General features: G+C 35.4%; 1 protein-coding gene across 4 annotated transcripts; it reads left to right on the forward strand.

Annotated features, from left to right (window-relative positions):
* The first annotated feature begins 1,678 nt into the window (after nucleotides 1–1,678).
* On the forward strand, nucleotides 1,679–12,525 carry LOC117124019 (PR domain zinc finger protein 10-like). Of its 4 annotated transcripts, none has more exons than XM_033270142.1 (8): nucleotides 1,679–1,811; nucleotides 5,095–5,227; nucleotides 5,673–5,826; nucleotides 6,330–6,674; nucleotides 6,924–7,067; nucleotides 7,374–7,480; nucleotides 7,774–8,026; nucleotides 8,353–12,525. In XM_033270142.1, the coding sequence occupies exons 2-8, from the start codon at nucleotides 5,129–5,131 to the stop codon at nucleotides 11,217–11,219; spliced, it is 3,969 nt and encodes a 1,322-aa protein (XP_033126033.1). In that variant the 5' UTR covers nucleotides 1,679–1,811; nucleotides 5,095–5,128; the 3' UTR covers nucleotides 11,220–12,525. The 4 variants fall into 4 exon arrangements, with proteins under 4 accessions (XP_033126033.1, XP_033126030.1, XP_033126032.1 ...); XM_033270139.1 differs by having other exon boundaries at nucleotides 1,680–1,811; nucleotides 6,921–7,067; XM_033270141.1 differs by lacking the exon at nucleotides 1,679–1,811 and adding an exon at nucleotides 1,914–2,069 and having other exon boundaries at nucleotides 6,921–7,067.
* The last annotated feature ends 7,592 nt before the right edge of the window (nucleotides 12,526–20,117 follow it).

Raw genomic sequence — 20,117 nt, forward strand, 5'->3', positions numbered from 1 at the left:
TCAAGTAGGCCTAGATAAAATCACCATATTTTGCGAGCAGTGCACTTAATCGCCGATTCCCTATCAGCCCACAAGACTACGATTTGATATTCTTTTTGAAACTGTTTTTATATTAGTTGAATTAAGTACTGTATCTTTGTAAACTTTACTGCATTGCTTTGGAAGCACCTTCTATTGAGAAGTGTGCCACTAAAGAAAGAGATAGTTCCTAATAAATTATTTATTGTTTTTATTTATTTATTTATTTTTTATTTAAGGTATTATTCTACCATAAATGGACAGCAATGCAAATAAGAACCATTGAGAACGTAATTTTCACGAGTGTTCGCTAAAAAAGCGGGTAAAATTAAATTAAAAATATCAGCGATAGGCTATATTAAAAAAAAGCAATATGATAGGCCGAGAGCTGGCAATACAAGATTTCACCCCATGCATTTTTCCTAAAAGGGTTCCCCCCCTAAGGTTGGTTAGGCCTTCAAAGACATTAAAGAAAGGTGTGCAGGATGAACACCGGGGATTGGGTCTGACCCCAGGCCCCCTCCCCAAAAACCGGTCAATTTCACCTTATCTGGCACATAAACCAAAATTTGTCAGAACAATTAGTAACTGAGTGCACATCATAAAAAAACCTAAATCTTACATAATCAGTTTGGAAAGGTGATGTAAGACCCCCTCTACAAGGTACCCCACCTAGCCACTTTCCTATCTTAATGCATTGGCAAAACCTCCTAAATGACAGTGTGTAGAGAAATCACCCTATGTTACCCATGGACCAACTCTTTTTCTACATCACAAAAAATCAATATCAGGTTGGTAAGACAAATTACCCCCACCACCTTCCCACATTCCTATCTTAATGCACTGGCAAAACTTCCTAATATGACAGTGTAGAGAAAATTCACCACATGTAGCACATGGAAAAAAAATATATACTGTTATATATACTGTTATATATGTTATATATATATATACTGTTATATATAGGCCCTATATATACACATATATATAAATCATTAAAGAAAGGTAAATACAGTGTTCGAATAAAGGACACTTTGATAATTTATATAAATATAATTTAACAGTGTTAAAGGCTGTCTTGATTTATATTATATGCAACTCTATATATATATAATATATATTGAATTTGATTGATTGACTGGACCAAATTTTTCCCCAACAAAGTAACATATCGTTGCACATCACCACTTGATACCAGAGTGTGAAAGATGATGTAAGACCCCTACCCTGGATAGGGTAAAATTTACCGGTTTTGGGGGTTTTTCGTGGGGGTCTGGGTGGGGAGGCACCCGGGGTTCGTCTTACATACCTTTTTTTTTTCAATGCCTTTGACGGCCTAACCAACAGTGGGGGGGGGGGGGGTCAAACCTAGGCAAAATGAGGTGAAACTTTATGTTAGCTCTCGGCCTCTCTGTACAGTGTGTACATTAATCTGATTATATAATCCAGTGAATGCAATGCGTGAATATCTTAAGTCATACATATTCATGAGCTTCTCCGTCGCACCCGTTGTTAAACGTATGTTTTTATTGGCTATTTTACGAATACTCGATTCGACGAGTTTTAATTTTAAACCCTAATATGTGTAAAAAAAAATAATCAAGTATCATAAGAATATTATTTATATACCACCGTTATGTAAGAATTTCAATCATTTTAATTTGTGAGCTGTAAATTAGTTTTTTATTTGATACACAATGGCGTTTGTCGTCTACGTTTTAACCAATCAATAGCTGGCTTGCATGGGCAACATTGTGTTTGGCATAAACGACGCATTTCAAGAGGTAGGAAAGGTACGTGTACAATTTGTATTTAATATTTCTAAATCTTGCTTCAATTTATGATTATTATGACTACTAGTGACTTGTATTAAACCTGAAAAAGTACATCTTATCGGACCAATATATGTACCGTGTTTTTTGAAGCGCTGATTTTCTCCCAATATTGCACACGAAAACGTTTCGACCAGGCCAGGGTGGGTAGGTTTTGACTTACCCGATCCGTCATTTTTTGCTTATTTCTTGCTTTATTTTATTGTAAAAGCATTATCCGTAAGTTCAAATTAAATATTGAAGTCATATTTATCATGAAATTGGACTGTGTATGTGTTTAGGACTCACACTTATCTGCTATTTGTTTGGATTATTATTAAACATTTACTAAACTTTACTTTTGCGGGAACGACAACCATTTTGGATAGGGGAGGTCGTCGTTGAAAGATGGCGAAGGGTTCAGGGATTGTGATGTCACATCGTTCGAGTCATACAACATAGTAAATGGTTTCCTTTCAACAAAAATTTCGTCTGAATACATTTATAGCTATTTATTGAATAAAATAAATTAAGTTAAACGATTGTTTCTGTTTTCAAGTGAAATAGTTACAACTGAAGTTGGTAAATTTAACGTTTGAAGTGCTTGAATGCTTCGCCAAAAATATTTTTTGGGAATACACGAGAAGGAAATGGAGTAGGCCTGCCCCAGGATAGTCCATTTTCTATTTACGAGCATTCCACTTTTGGGAGAATACAATGATATAGAAAGGGGTGCTACTATATCGTTTCACCTGTTCCTGTTGTTGTATGAGGTGGCTTAGCTTATCCTCTGTTCTAATCCTTATAATCTGTCAGATGAACACGGAAAATCGTAAGATTTAATATGAAAGTTTTCCCATTAATTTTAATCTAGCCTAGGCCTAGGCTCTATTATTGTAAACAGATACCTATGCTAGGCCTAGCCTGCCTATCCTGCCTGCTGTAGTATATATATAGCCTTTAGGCCTAGTGGAGAGAGTATGGTTTAGCGAGGCAGGTGCAAAACTCTTATGCAGTGCACGTAACAAACTATCAGGGAGGGGGAGGGGAATGGAGACACTAACAGAGCCTTGTCATAACAGCAGTCCAGTACGGAAAATCAGTTTCAATTTTTTCCAGGTGTTTTTAACCCACAAATGCCTTTAATTATTATTTATGTATGTGGACTCATCATTATGACATCAGTATTTAAATTCCTCACCAAAAGTGAAATGTAAAAAGTTCGAAATAATTAAGTAAAGGGCTATGAGAGTTAGCAGAGAGTTTCAATTGGTTTCAAAATAGTAATAACAAGCTACAGTATTATTTGATATTCTACTGTGAAGGGTTCTCAGCCACTTTTGTGGGCTCAATGATTTCTCGTCCCCGGGTCTGTGATATGTTACGCCACTGCTCTTGAGTCTTATGCAACTATTATACATATGAAAATCAAGAGATTTTAGAACACCGACATAAGAAAATATCGACAGACCTAAACATAATTTAAGTTGCAATGTACAATTGTATCAATGAAAGTGTCATAACTACTAAAAAAAAACTTTTATACTAATAGGAATTTAAAAAGCATTTTCAGTTAGATTTTAAGTTTCAAATTTCAGGTAGTCGTAGTTGCTACAAAGTCGTAGTACTATCAGTAGCGGATATTTTATATTTTTTCAAAATTATTAAAAAATGGGAGAAAAAAGGAAAAGCATAATCAACTTTAGGTCTGAGAGTTCCATTTCCAGCCATCTAAAGTTGCTAATAAATTGTCTTGCCTCAGCCCTAATCATGGTGACGCTCATGGTGACGCTCAGGCTGAGGTGGTCTACACTCTCCATCTGTAAAAGTCCCTCCTTTTGGCCCTCTATTTAGAATATCTGGATCTGCCACTGACTAGGTCTTAAATAAAGACTGTTCTGCAGCAATGGATATTACAAGAATTCCAAAGCATTCTCAGTGAACAAATATTGGAATTATTCTTCAACATGTTGAACAATTTAAAAAGTGATCTTATCTGTAACATGCATATTGAAGTAATTATATGTAGAAGGTTTAGTTTTATAGTCTATTTCAATAAAATAACTTTTAGATGCTGTATGTTGAACCTCTTCAAATTTTTGATATAAGTTTATAATAATAATAAATAATAATAATAATATAATAATAATAATAACAATAATAATAATAAAATGAGTGATGTTTTGTTCTACCTGACATATTATCGTACCAAATACTCAGTGCGTCCCAAATACTTGTGGGAAAAATAAGTGATTTGGGTGGAATCGAACCCGCGACCTCCAGATAAGTAACCTGGCGCAATAACCACTAGACTACCGAGCTTGCGCTTAGTGGCTAATGTTGAATCCGATCCCCAAGTAGCAGTGGGTACTGCAAATGCTATTATGATGTGAGTTACTAATTTATTCATTTATATTGTGCAATTTCCATTATAATATGTAAGTTTACAACATGAGGTGAGAGTTTTTTATACCTTGTTTCTCCAACTAATTATTTTAAAGGTCGTCAGAGGAGGGTGGAAGAAAAATAAAAATAGAATGTTTTCTTATTTAGCAAATGTTTTTCCAAAAACATCTAGATGGAAGAGAAAATGCAAAAAAAAAAAAATTATTGGTGAATGTGAACAGTGTAGTAATGGGATGGTTAAATGCTTTAATTTATAAGACCTAAAAAATAAATTCTTTTTTTAAATGATAAAAAGGGGCAGGTGGAAAAATGTTTTTTTTCCTCATTAGATGGAATACAAATTACCCACAGTTGACATTTTGCAATGTATGTAGGCGTAGAATGGTAATACCTTACATCAGACAAGAACTTTAGACAACTTTGTAGGGCATCTGGCAAAAAATTTAGATCAATTCCGCACACATGTTTTTAAATTTGTAATGAAAAAAGCTAAAAAAAATTTGTTTTTAAGTTATTTTGTTTTGACGCCCCTATTTTTTTCGTGAGTTAGGGCGGGGTTTTTTTTAAGGCCTAATTAGAAAGAGAAATATACATATCTTGTTTTTGGAGATTTCAAGGCAGCAGGTTGTTTCAGGGGACTCTTTGTGACTTGGTCTTTGACTTTATTCCCACTACTCCATCAGCCTTGATTACAACATATTGTTTAACAAATAATGATGTCATTAGATTAATCATGATGATGTGAAAAATAAAAAGTTATTATGATATAATAACTACTCCAGTATCAATACTTGCAAGACACCATTCAATTATAAAGCAAGAAAGCAAATATTATACAGTATATTAATTCAATTTGCAGTGTTTATGCTGTACTGTAGTTTTAAAAATAGCCGATGGAAGCTGATGGACGTGAGCCTGTGTGGCCACCACATGCCTCCCAGGGTGGTGAGCAAGATGATGGTGTGTCAAGCTCACAGGGCACAAGCCAACAGGTAGGCCCCATTTACTCAGTTTGCCTTACAATACTATCCTAATTATTGTTAATTGTTATTTTGATTTTATTTATTCTTTCTTTATACTGTAGGCACTTTCAGTACTATTACACTGATTTTTAAAGTGGTACAGAATTGATGTCTTCAACAATAACTACAGTATTCACATTATATTGATGAAACATACTTATGCTCGGCATGAACATTCTATAAAGTTTAGAAGTTGTTTGCTACTTCATCAATCTTTATTAGTAATAAGTATTAATATTAATGTAATTTTTTGTATTGAGTTGTTACTTATTGTATGGTACAATTGTAACTTTTTGTTTGTTCAGTAAGCATTTTAATGTAAAAGGTTTTCTTATTGGTTCCCAAACTTGCTTATGTGGAGAATAAGTACCATTTAAAAGTAATTTATTTGTGTTCTATTTTTCTTGCTTTGTAGGACAGTACAAGGAATCGATTTGCATTGTCTTCAGAAGCTGAATCCAGTAGCCATGAGCCCGAATCAACGATGGTAGAGACAATTCAGTCAGCTGATACCAACCCACCCAATGTTGTCAGCATCCGTGTAGAGGAGATTGCTACAGATGTCAATGGTTAGTATCTTACTCGCACAACAAACACCACTTGCAATTATGCAAAAATATTTTATTAATAACTAAATAATGCACCTGCATACCTTCACAACACCAATTTAGCTATGTTTTTTAACCTTTGTATCCTTGACCTTTGACAATTTATTTTATACCCAGTCACCTTAGATCACAGGCTTAGCCAGCGAGCCGTCCGGCAGTCTTTTAGATGGCCTACAATTATTTAGGATGGCCACTTTTACCGTGACGGCTTGGACGGCTTGGCCTAATCAGCTTGGCCTAGCCAAATTGCATCCTAGAATCCATGCGATGGGGAGAATTTAACATTTTGCATGCGCAGATGACTTTTAGTGACGTCATGTTACATCGTGCAATCAAAAGCTCCCTACTGAATACATAACTTCCTTCAAGAAAGCTTGTTTTTTTGGAAATTCTCATTTTGTTTTACTTACCTCAGTGTTTTTGTATGATGATGTTAACTGCATTGCATATTATTCTAATTGCAGAAACTGAGACTGGTGATGGTACATCCATACCAGATTCCACAGGGGTTCTAAGTGAGCCACCATCTGACCTTTTCCTCTTGCAAGCAGCACTTAGCATTCAGGAACGTGAAGGTGAGATCATACCTCATGTGCCAGCTATGCTACAGGAGAACCAGTTAGATGATGAGATGACTGCTTCCACCTCAGGTGTAACAAGCCCTAAGAAACGTGGGCGGAAAAAGGGATCAAAGATTGCCCTCACAAATCCTTATGCCCATGAAGATGAAGCTAGTTCTATAATTCGCCCTCGTAGAAAATCAATTAAACCCATAAACCTCAACGCAGACTTTGAAATTGACGAAGAAGGTAATTTGACTTTTTTTCTATGGACTCTAGTATTAAAAACATTTTGATAATACTTTATTTAATTTTTATGAACATTTATGTTTTATTGCTATTTATTAACATCTTATAAATGGCACGATGATATAGATGTCAATTATTATTACCAGATAGGAATAATAGCATAGGTAATAATAATTGATATAGATGTCAATTATTATTACCTATGCTATTATTCCTACCTGGTTTAACTAAAATTGTGTTTTTTAGAAGATGAAAAGAATGAACCATTTAATGAAGAGGATTTTCTGAAGCAGGGTGTATTTCATACCATCGCAGATAAGCCTGTAACCTCTCGTGCAAGGGCTAGTCTGCCAGCCATGTTACAGATATTCAAGGTTGAGGATGGCCAAATAGGTAGGATTTTAATTGGTAATGGTGATGATGATGATGATAATAATAAAATAACATTTATATAGCACAAGAAACATGTGATTGTGGCCTTAAGCAAAGCACTTTATTTGTTTCCCATACCCCACCCTCTAAAAAAGAATGGGTCTCTGTTTGGATTTGGAGGCAAAGTTATTTGGTCTATTGATTTTTCATGCATAACTAGGAATATTCCCTAGTGAATAGTGAAAGTGGCATATTGTGTATAATTCTGAAACTCCTAAAAAATCGCTCAGAATTTTTATATATAAATGACCATATATTTATTTTCAGGTGTATTTGCTCGTAAAAATGTTCCAAAACGAACTCAGTTTGGACCACTGGAGGGCAAACTTCGGAATACAGAAGATGAAGTGGCAAATGCAGTAATCAAATGGAAGGTATGATTGTTTTTTTTTTCTCCTTTTATGTCTTTATTACTATTCAACCTACTTGTTATTCAGTTTGCTTCCTGCCCATGATTTGTCTCCTTTGTTTCTTAATTTTGACAGACATTTCTTTTATATTATGTTTCATATAAATTACATATGCTGTATATAAAAGTTGTCGTAGTTACAAGAATTATTATACATGATCGATTGAATTAATTATATATTACCAGCACATATTAGCTTATAACCCAATTTAATATATATCATTTTATAAGTGATTGATTGATTGATTGATTTATCAGGTCCAGAAGGCAGACCAATCAACATTGTTCATGGATTGTTCTGATGAGTCAGAATGCAACTGGATGATGTTTATCCGGCCAGCCAAACGGTACAGTGAGCAGAACCTTGTTGCATTTCAACATGAAGGCAACATTTATTTTGCCACTATGAAGAACATTGATCCGAAGACTGAACTGAAGGTCTGGTATACTAAGTCATATGCAGAGTTTGTTGGAGTGGGTGTTCTGGAAGCCACTGCAGAGGAGGTTCAAGGTATGATTTAAAATATATAATATATAATAATAATATATAATAATTATAATTTATAATAATAAATATATAAAATATATATATATATATCCCTTAGCTCTGTCTAGATTATCAAATTTTCTTTGACAAAAACTGTTGTATGCCTATATATAGTCATGATGTGATGTCAGCATGAACATAATTACAGTAAGACATGTCAAATGCTTTTGTCAAATATAATTTGATGGTTTTGACAGGACTTTAACCTAAACAGGTATGGTACCAAAATGTTACTACATATGGTGTTGTTATAATAGATTTGACTAATAGAGATTACAAATAATTTTCAGAAATGGAAGAAAATGACAAGACTTGGCCTTGCTTTGAATGTAACAGAAAATTCCGCACATCAGATCTGCTTCAGCGTCACCTTGCAACCCATGATTCACTCCATACTAAACCACAAAGAGGAAAAAAGGGTAGAAGAGGGCGGCCTAGAAAGTATCCTGAAGGGTATCGTAGCCGTTTAGCAGTAGCTAAGCTTAAACGAGCAAAGGGGTTAAAGCTGCGAACACAAGATGGCTATGCATGTACAGAATGTGGTAAGCAGTTTGCCAGGCTGTACAGCTTAACCCGTCATATGTTGATGCACTCTGGAGAGAAGAATTTTACTTGCCCTGTTTGCAAGAAAACCTTTGCTCATACATACAACAAGCTGAGACACATGAAGAAACATGAAGAGGAAGCACAAGCAGGACAAAGAAGAAGTCGTCGTGGAATTGATGAAGAGGAGGAAGATATATGGCCTTGCTTTCAATGTGACTTGTGCTTTGAGAGTAATGAGCTTCTTGAACTCCACAGTAACATTCATGACATGAATGAAACAATGGAAGTAGATGAAAAAGAATCAGATGGTGCATTACAACCATTGTCTTTTGTAACTGAGGTAATAGAAACAGCTGCAAAAGAAGCAGGTATCACCGATGAAGGTGAGAATAAAGACAAAGAAGCAATGGAAGTTGATGATGTGAAGGCTACAAATGATGATGAAGAGGATGACGATGAACTGTCGCCTGAATTGGTGTGTCCAGAATGTGATGAAGAGTTCCAAGATAAGAAGACATTATGGTTGCATGCCAGTGCTCATGGTCAGCATAAGCCTGGCATTGCAGATCAATATCGTGATGCCTTCAGATGTGAAATATGTAAAAGATTCCTACAGGACCAAGAAAAGCTGGAGAAACATATGGAATTACACACTAAAGATGATGAGAACCTGATTCATTGTGAAGTCTGCAACAAAGCAGTACAAAGTCGGTCTGCTCTAGCGTGTCATATGAAGATTCATGCTGAAGAGAGGTGTTTGCAGTGTCCTTTTTGTGAAGAATCATTCGAAAAAGGAGATCTGCTTAAACGCCATGTAGAGGTTCATCGCAAAAATGGGCAGTATGAATGCCCACATTGTCCCAAGAAATTTAATGAATACCCACAGATAAAAAAACATATTCGTAGCTTCCATTCTCAGAAAGAATTTCCATGTGATCATTGCGACAAAGTTTTTCCGAGACCAGACAAACTTCGTCTCCATCTTCTGCGACACTCAGACAAGAAGGACTTCCTTTGTGCCAACTGTGGAAAACAGTTCAAGCGCAAGGACAAATTAAAAGAACACATGCAACGTATGCACAATCCGCAAAGAGAAGCAGAGATTGCCATGAATGCTAACAAGCCAAGGAAGATTCCATTCAAACCACAAATCCCTCCCACTGATGTAGATCGCTTCACATTCAAGTGCAGGCTTTGTCAAGTTGGCTTTAAGCGACGTGGTATGCTGGTGAATCACTTGGCTAAAATGCATCCTGACGTCGTTATTGATTCTATTCCTGAGTTAAATCTCCCAATTGTAAAACCAAATCGTAATTATTTCTGTGCATATTGTGAGAAGGTGTATAAGAGCAGCAGTAAAAGGAAAATACACATCTTGAAGAATCATCCAGGAGCCCAGTTGCCTCCTAGTTTGAGAGTGACCAAAGGTGACCCAAACAGTCCACTAGGAGATCCTCATACAGCTCCTGCTGGCACAACAACCACACATTACTTTGCTTGTGCACATTGCCCACGTCAGTACAGTACCAAAGCTAAAATGATGGACCATGTGCGCAAGAAACATATGGACACTACTCAGCAGACACCATCAGTTTCGTCTAAACGAGGGTCTGTGGTAAGCCAGATAGCTATTATGCAAGAATCGCTTAATAATGAATTGGGCCATATCATTGTACATGATAATATGCAGCATGGTGTTCAACAAGTTGTAATTGGTGGAGACCAAGTAGTGTTCCCATCTGGAGAGGCTGCTGCTGCGGTTGCATTAGCCGCTGCTGCCACAGGACACCCTGCAACCATCACAGTCGAAGCTCAGCAAGATCATCAAGGAGGAGAGGCAGTTGAAATACAACAAGTAGTAAACCAAGATCAGCTGCAAGCACCACAGACTATTCAAATTAGATACATTGAAACAGCCAATGGCCAACAGGCTCAGGTGATTCAAGGAGAACCTGTCCAAGCTACTGACTTACTAACACAGGCCATGACGGAGCTTTCCCAATCTATAAATGAAATGCGTCAGCAGAGTGGCGGAGACTATCAACCTGTGCAACAAATTCAAAGAATTATCCATCACCAAGGACAACCAACAATTCTTCAGACTCTAAATGCTCAAATACCAGTCTCACAGATCCAAATCCCAGTCTCACAGGTACCAGTCTCACAGATAACCAGTGCCAGTGGTATACAAATTCCAGTTTCACAAAACCTTCATTCATCAGGTAGCATCACTGTTACTCCGATTCCTGTGACTCAGATTCAGGCCGGTTCAATAGCTGCTACACAACTTGTTGGATCTCATGCTGGTTCTGTAGCTACAACAGTGGATTTATCACAGGTTCGACAGAATGTTACACAATTCCAGCAGCAGCAACAGCCAACTGATCCATCAGGTCCACAACTGACCCAGCTTCACACTGTAGCCCAGTCAATGAGTCCTGTGCCACAGCAGCTGCAGATACAAGTGCAACCACAGCAACCTACACAGCAGGTCACGCAGCAGCAAACACAGGTTATCCAACAGGCTCAGCAAGCTGGCCAACAAACACAGCAGCAACCACAACAGGTATTCATACAAAGCAATTGGGCTCCGTACCAAACTTTCCGTTAAACATAATTAAAACATTTGGATTTCCATAAACATCGACTTTGGAAATAAACTATCAATATGGTAATTTTTTTGCCAGCTGTATATTATAATACTGTATTGTAAAAAATTCTTTACAAATTTTTGTCTTTATGAACTATATTATATGTATTACTAGTTTTTTTTACTGTATTTTAAATAATAATATGATATTAGATCGTGATGAATAAGCATTAAAAGGCAATCGTGACGTCATCAAACTTACCTCCAACTTTATTTTCCTATCACGAAACACTGAATAATTTTCGTTATTAAACTGTTGTGCGGATCGTGTGAAATAAACCTGTTTTACTTATGTCATGCAGCACAGCATAAGCCCAGGTAAATATGAAAGAACCATACATTTCTTTGCTGGAACATCGCCTTCATTCAAATGCAGTGGCATTTTTCATACGCTAGAGCAATTTAAACAAATTCTCTGTTTAGTCTGGGCTGAAGAGGTGAATTTAAGATCGTGTTTGATGAGTATTAATCACTGAATGAAAAACGATGTTAGCGAGAATAAATGTACTACATATAGCTAGAATCATGTCCATGATTATCATAATGTTTACTGCCATAAACCTCTTAAACACCAAACCTGTGACAAACTTTTATCATAATCATTCTTTCAGGATCCAATATTTTTGCCGACGGTCATAACATCACTGACTATAAGGTTTCTGTTACGTATTCCATACCCATTGTCTGATACAGTATACCATTATTTTACATAGTGGATATATACCCCAAAAGTATCTAGATACAGTAGTTCGTCTATTTGTATACTGTACTGTATTTTAATCTTTCAGAAAATTTTATGTTATGGGTAACATCATGTGCAAGTCAAGAATGTTATACTGTAGTGAAAACTAAATACATGTACTGTTATTACCAATATGACTTTAGACTAATACTAGCATTGCCAGCAGTGAACCGCATAGGGTTATTTTCCGGACTTGAATTCATATTACGTAGTATTTATAAAATATGATGTACAATTGTGATTTTGAGTTTGATCTGATTAAATTTGTTCATATTCTAGTACTGTTGAAAAATGTTGTTGGTTTCCTTTCTTTAATTTAAAAAATGGTGCTGCTTAGGTGTAAACCAGTGCACATAAGTTTTTGGATAGGAGTACAAAACTTACAGAAGTCTATTCTATTCAAATATTGCCTATGGATGTCTTCATTATGATTGTTTCATTTTACAGACAGTAATCAAAATTGTTGGCTTCGAAATACAGTAATGAAATTCAGTATAATAAATCAAAATATTGTTGGTAATGTTATCTCAGTTGGCAAAATGTGTTTTAATTTTTTTTTTTTTTTTTAGCATTCTGTTATTGATTGGTTACTAAAATAGAACCCTCTACGGTTTAAAATTCATGTCGGTACATTGTGAAAGCTTCATATTCGTAGTTGAGACTTACAGGCACTCCGTCGAATTGACCATATTACTCCACTTGGTAAAACCAATCTTGTCAATTTTGGCATTGCCATGGGATTGACTTTTGTTTCAAATGTAGATTTAATGATAAAAAAAATAAAAAAAACATAAATTTAAAAAGAATGTAGCAGCATATCAAAATGAAATTAAACATTGTATAAATATTATCTTGATTGTTCATTATAAAATTCTGTTTCAGTTACAAATTATAGTAAAAGCAATAAACAGCATCACTCTGTCTTTAGAAAAGTCTGCAACCCATAGAATTAAAGCTTGGTTAACATCCATAAATTAGAAGATGAGTTTGAATAGTAATAAATGAAGTCCAAAAATAAGATTCTTGCATAGGAGCCATCCCTATTCAAGTGCACGTGTAGACTTCATGAGTGTGCCAATCAGCGTGACCACTCACAATGTTGATACAGTATACCCAATGACTGGGTCGAAATTACCCAAGATTCAGCAAAAATTGCCCAAAATTACCCAAGCTTCCTGAAAATGCATTATAATTTGGAAAAAAAAGTGTTTTTCGCATGTATAGTTTCCATTTTAGTTCAATTTATAAACCATTTTTTATTGTAATTCTTTGGTTAATTATTAAAATTAATATTCATGAGGTGCCGGTGATAATACATATAGAAAAATACGCCCTCAGTCGGCCAGTGTTATCAGTAGATCAGTGATCAAGTTTTACTGTATTATGTAATGCATTAATTAGATAAGATCAATGGCAACGCAAATCACAAATAAACAATTCTGAACCCATGTTTATAGCAATTAACAGTCAATTAACAATGTTATGTGCACTTCGTTGGGTTTTGCTTACTTGAATGGACTGACATATACTTCGTTACTTCTTAATTCTTCCTCTATGACAAAAATATTTAATTTTCTTAGTAAAAATAAAATACCCAAGGATTTGAACGGAATACCCAAGAACCCAAGACCAAGTCAAAATACCCAAGATCTTGGGTAAATACCCAAGCAGTGGTACGTCACACTGGTGCCAAATGCGTCTTCTACTGCGCGATCCTTTCGATACGGCGCAAATTGACGTCAAGCTAATATATTTATTATATATATTTATATTACCGTAAAACGGGGTAACTTTGGCAGGTTTTTCATATATTTTGTAAGGCAGCTTTAAAATTGTGCATTCAATGTATGCCTTTAAAGGATATCTAGTCTTGACATTTGAGATATTCTACACATAATATCAAGTTTTTTTTTTAATCCGGCAAATTTTACGTGCGCCAGAGCAGAATTAGTAGACTGCCAAAGTTACCCCGTTGTTGGGGTAACTTTGGCAGTTTTTTAAGTCAAAACTACTATCAAAAATATTTAAATGCAATAATTTTCAAAATTTAAAACACAAAATAACACTAACATTTATATAATATGAAAACTCATTAATTTATTTACAATAATAACATATTTACAGTACATTTTTTCAAACTTCATGTATGTTGAATCGGTCACATTTTGGGCAAGCGTACTCGGCATAACTTACAGTATTTACAATAACATATTTACGGTACATTTTTTTCAAACTTCATGTGTGTTCAATCAGGTACATTTTGGGCAAGCATACTCGGCATCATATGTAGCACCATTGCATAATCCACACACCCAACTTAAACAATAGATACATTGTAGCCACTCTGGACCTTTATAAATATTAAAGTCTACTTGGCACATAGTACACAAATTGTCATTTGCTACAGAATTATTTGCCAAGGGAACTGCATGTTGAATATCGCTACTTGTACTTTACATATTTTCTAAAGTAAGTTTTGCTCCCGGGATGACTTTTACTTTCCTACCCCGCTTTTTTTTTTCATTTCATTTCCTTGGCCACGGTTTTCTTTAAGGAGCTCAATTTTAGAGAATTATCTAGGTCACGAGCAACTTCATTTGGCTCGCGTGCCTGCCCGTCTGGTATAAACTGCCCGAAACCTCCTGTGGATTGAATGGATGCAGGTCACATTTTCTAAACCCTGAAGCAAGGTTTGCCGCAACATTTGGGGAAATGGCTTGCCACAATCTTTTTAAAAGAAATGGAAACACTTCTTTTGGTATAGATCTTTGGCGACGTGACTGCTTCCTGCAGTTTAATACACAACATTTTGTTCGACTCTATTTTCATGGGTCGGAAGACGGCAACATCCAGTGGCTGGGTCATATGGGTTGAGTTTGGCGGCAAAGTTGTAAAATAAATGTTGTGTTTGTTTGCAGCATTAATGACTTCTGGGCAAAAATGTGATACTAAATTGTCTCCAATCAGCAACTTGCTGCCTGGAGTTTTAGCTGCATAGGGCAGAAATACATCAGAAACATTAGATTCAAAGGTTTCGCCATCAAACCAACCACTCTTGGTGGCAGCATATTATTATTTCGTGAGCATTCCCGACTTCTAATTTTCTGTTTGTAACCAAAAAAAATGGCTCACGGCGCCCAATAAGTATACACTTTTGACTATTGAATATTGAATAAACTGCAGTTATGTCTCTCTTCGTCATGATTATTTATTTGCTGAATAAACTACGCAGTTATGCCCTTTTCCTTTGTTATGTTATTTGTGTATAACTGTAAGTTGTGATTTTGCAATGGTAATTCATTGCGAAGTAAACTACATTAAATATAAGTTCATTATACGTACATATAGGCTTGTGGTTATACATATAAATAACTATTATCATAAATGTGTTGTTTTTTTTAATGTAAAAGCACACAGACTAAAATATATACTTAAAAATCAAATATAAAAATAAACTAGACTGCAGTATTTCTCTCTTTATGCGGATTTATAAGCAAGTGTATTTCTGCAATTTTCTCCTGTTGGTAAGAAAGCGCATGGACAATTGTTTGAAATAAAATACAGTAAACTAATTGAATAATTAAATATTAAACTGGAAAGTAAATTTAATCAAGAAAAAATTCTAGTAAAACAAATCTGTGTAAAAAAAACCCAAAATAATATGAATATTCGACTTTCCCAAAGGTGGCAAAAGGCCGGGTGACAACGAGCCGAGGTGGCAACGGGCTGTGGCAACTGGGCCGGGTGGCAAAAGGCCGGGTGGCAAAAGGCCGGGTGGCAAAAGGGCTGGGTGGCAAAAGGCCGGTTGGCAACGGGCCTAGGGTGGTAAAAGGCCGGGTGGCAACGGGCCGGGTGGCAACGGACCCGGGTGGCAATAGGCCGGAACCCGAAGCAAGCTTTAAAGCGGGTGGCCCTAAATTGTGAATTTAATAATATAATTTATTTATTTGTATAAAGAATAAAAATGAATAAATAATATGAAAAACAATAATAACGACATAAACTATGTACAATTGAAAATTAAGTACCAAGTTAAAATTTTCAATTGGACATCTTTTACATTGGATTCATATTCATTCAGGCTAGTTGATCAGTTTTTGGGATATCTGGTCTTGGCCATTTCCCTATAAATAGTCCTTATGTCCACATCCTACTCCAAATTGTCACCAAAATTTAACACTTTTTTTTGTTGAACCATGACAAACTATTCTGGAAAGTTTCATTAAAATCCATTGATAATTCTTTTTGATATTTATGTCTGGGAATGGAGCATTTTGAATTACTCTCAATTCACACCTGAATCTGGATCATCACCAAAAAGAATTTTGTAAAACTAATGGTAGGGGCCTATACTTTTATTTGGGCTTTATGATGTAGTGATAATTGTTAAATACACAGAAACGCATGCACAGTACAGCAGTTTTTTATTTTGTTTAATTTATAAAATAATGCTTGTATCCCCACTCCCCCCCCCCCCCATCTATCTACAGTATATTTTCACTAATTGTTAATATATACCGTAATAACAAAAAATTATAAAATATGATTGTAATATAACAAAAGTAATTTAAAATTTCAAAAATACAATTTAACTTATATCCAAAAGTTAATACGATAGAATGTATTATTGTACACAAAAAAAGTCAAGAATAGTAATCAATTAAAAGAAAAAATTTGTGTTGTATTATAGAGCAGATTAACCTGCTATAACTATTAAACACCGCGTTGCTTTTTGTAATTTACATAATAAAACATAGACATATGAGCTTGGTGTCTTTTAATGACTTAGTAATATTTTAATGGGAAGACAAGTTGATGTCTGGCTACCAAGAAATGTTTATTTAATAATTAATAAGAGCATGCAGTTACTGTACAACCATTACATTAATTACATTTAATGTATTATTTTTCAATAGTATAGAGAAATCTAAAGACCACATTTAGTGCCCATGAGTCCCAAGTCTCCTGTAGAGTCCCGGAATGAGGTCTCCTGGAAATTGGCATGAAGAACGCATTCTGGTCCGCAAGCAAGCACAAATCTTCCGAAATAAACCACCTCCCGCAAATTCATAATGATATTTGAATGCTTTTACTAGTTTTATACTGTAATATCAATTGTCTCCCAGCCTACTGTCAATCATAATGATTATTACCATGCACAGCAAAACATATATTGATGTCATAAGAAAACTCATTTAAACATATATCTCGGATGTGGATTTTTCCAAATTGGGACCCCTGTTGGGTGCCGGCTTTTCATTATAGGGATTCTGTTAGACACCAACAGACCATGGTTTTGGCAGACCAAACTGAACATTTCTACTGCTTTAAAAATATAATGAGCTTTCCCGACTTCTAATTTTCTGTTTGTAACAAAAAAAAAAAAAAAAATCGGCTCACGGCGCCCAATAAGTATACCCTTTTGACTATTGAATATTGAATAAACTGCAGTTATGTCTCTCTTCGTCATGATTATTTATTTGCTGAATAAACTACGCAGTTATGCCCTTTTCCTTTGTTATGTTATTTGTGTATAACTGTAAGTTGTGATTTTGCAATGGTAATTCATTGCGAAGTAAACTACAGTAAGTATAAGTTCATTATACCATGGAGGAAAAAATAAAATTATTTTGTCCTCCATGATTATACATACATAATATGCTTGTGGTTATACTATATAAATAACTATTATCATAAATGTGTTGTTTTTTTTATTGTCAAAGCACACGGGCTATTTCTTTCTGTTTTAGAAGAAAAATATACTTAAAATAAAATATAAAAATAAACTTCACTGCAGTATTTCTCTCTTTATGCGGATTTATAACAAAGTTTATTTCTTCAATTTTCTCTTGGTGGTAAGAAAGCGCATGGACGATTGTTTGAAACAAAATACAGTAAACTAATTGAATAATTAAATATTAAACTGGAAAGTAAATTTAATAAAGAAAAAATTCTACTACAGTACTAGTAAAACAAATCTGTGTAAAAAAAAACCCAAAAATATTATGAATATTCGACTTTCCCATGGCAAAGGTGGCAAATAGCCAGGTGGTAACGGGCCGAGGTGGCAACGGGCCTAGGGTGGCAACGGGCCGGGTGGCAAAAGGCCGGATGGCAAAATGGCTGTTGAGTGGCAAAAGGCCGGTTGGCAACGGGCCTAGGGTTGGCAAAAGGCCGGGTGGCAACGGGCCGGGTGGCAAAAGGCCGGGTTTCAAAAAGGCCGGGTGGCAACGGGCCCGGGTGGCAATGGGCCGGAACCCGAAGCAAGCTTTAAAGCGGGTGCCCCTAAATTGTGAATTTAATAATATAATTAATTTATTTGTATAAAAATAAAAATAAATAAATAATAGGCCTATGAAAAACAATAATAACGACATAAACTATGTACAATTGAAAATTAAGTACCAAGTCACAATTTTCAATTGGACATCTTTTACATTGGATTCATATTCATTCAGGCCAGTTGATCAGTTTTGGGATATCTGGTCTTGGAAATTTCATTATAATTAGTCCTTATGTCCACATCCTACTCCAAATTGTCACCAAAATTTAACTTTTTTTCGTTGAACCATGACAAACTATTCTGGAAAGTTTCATTTAAATCCATTGATAATTCTTTTTGATATTTAGGTCTGGGAATGGAGCATTTTGAATTACTCTCAAATTCTCACCTGAATCTGGATCGTCACCAAAATTTTAAAAAAAAATATTCTACTTCATTCAGATCAGTTGATCAGTTTTTTTTTGTATATCTGGTGATCTGGTCTAGGACGTTTCGCTTGAATGGTCCTACTATCCACATCCTACTCCGGATCGTCACCAAAATTTAATCATATCTTCATTGGACCATGATAAACTATTATACAGATACAGATACAGATATACTTTATTATCACAATAAAATGTGAGACTCAGTTCCTCGTTACCGTAACATTAAAAGCACACGAAAATACAAAACATGGAAAACAAAGTCATATAAAAAGAAGAAACTGTTCAAACATTAAAAAATATAAAAATGATAAAATTACTAGGATTTAGATTTATGGTTTATATATTTATTACATATTGCACTTAAGGTCAATTAAATTTGAGTTAACTTTAATCAAATGATTGTTATTACAAATAATGTCTTGAACATTATTAGCATTAGAATTTATAATTTATTTATTTGTTCATAATTAATTGCATTAAGATCAATTAAGAATATGATATGATTGAATTGTTTATTAATATTTAATTTTTATTGCAATTAAGTCATGAACAAACGTAACAAGTTGTAAAATAATTGAATAAACTATAGTAAAAGCAAATTAGAAAGAAAGGGCAATTTCATTCCAATGGAATTTAATAATAATCCAAAAATGAACTTTTCCGACACCCGGCATTTTTCTCGGTCCGCTTCTATTCCTAGGTCGCCGTACAACGCGCAACGACCGCCATCGTATCTGACACACAAGGTACCATTATAGCGAGAATCTCCTTCGGAAGGGAGCCGTATACGCCGAAGCACGCCCTGTACCAGAAACTGGGTGATGTGCCGTAGCACGCTTCGTTCAGCACCCAGGATGCTCGGAATTCCCGGAATCCCTCGGATAGCGCGGTCCTCGTCCAATCCAGTCCAATCAGAATTGCAAAAAATAAAGGTGTTATGAAGTGGATGTGTGGAATCAGAGATAATGACTTTTGATCAAAGATCTTATAAACACAAGGATAGCGTTCTCCGCGGGTATTGACAAACTGCGAGGCATGCGATTCATGCAAGCCGTCTACCGACCACTTCAACTGCAATTCATGTGAGGCAGGACGAAGCAGGGGCGGATCCAGAGATGTCCAAAGGGGGGGGGGGCGAAGTTTGGGCCGATCGAGACAACACTGAAATAGGAGGTCCGGGGGCATGCCCCCACGAAACTTCTGTATTTTAGACGCCCGAAAATAACATTTGAGGCGTTCTGGGTTATCGTTTTTTCTTTGTCTTTCTTTTTTTCTTTTTTTTTCCTTTCTTTACCTCTCAAAAGGTAAAAAATCTCCTAAATCCGCCCCTGCGAAGTATAGCTGCAGTAAAAGTGCGAGGCACATTAACACATGCTACAAATCCGTAAAAGTGTAAACGTATATAT

This window comes from Anneissia japonica, unplaced genomic scaffold, assembly GCF_011630105.1.
Source record: "Anneissia japonica isolate Jap-2015-1 unplaced genomic scaffold, ASM1163010v1 scaffold522_len1101056_cov227, whole genome shotgun sequence".
NCBI lineage: Eukaryota > Metazoa > Echinodermata > Crinoidea > Comatulida > Comatulidae > Anneissia > Anneissia japonica.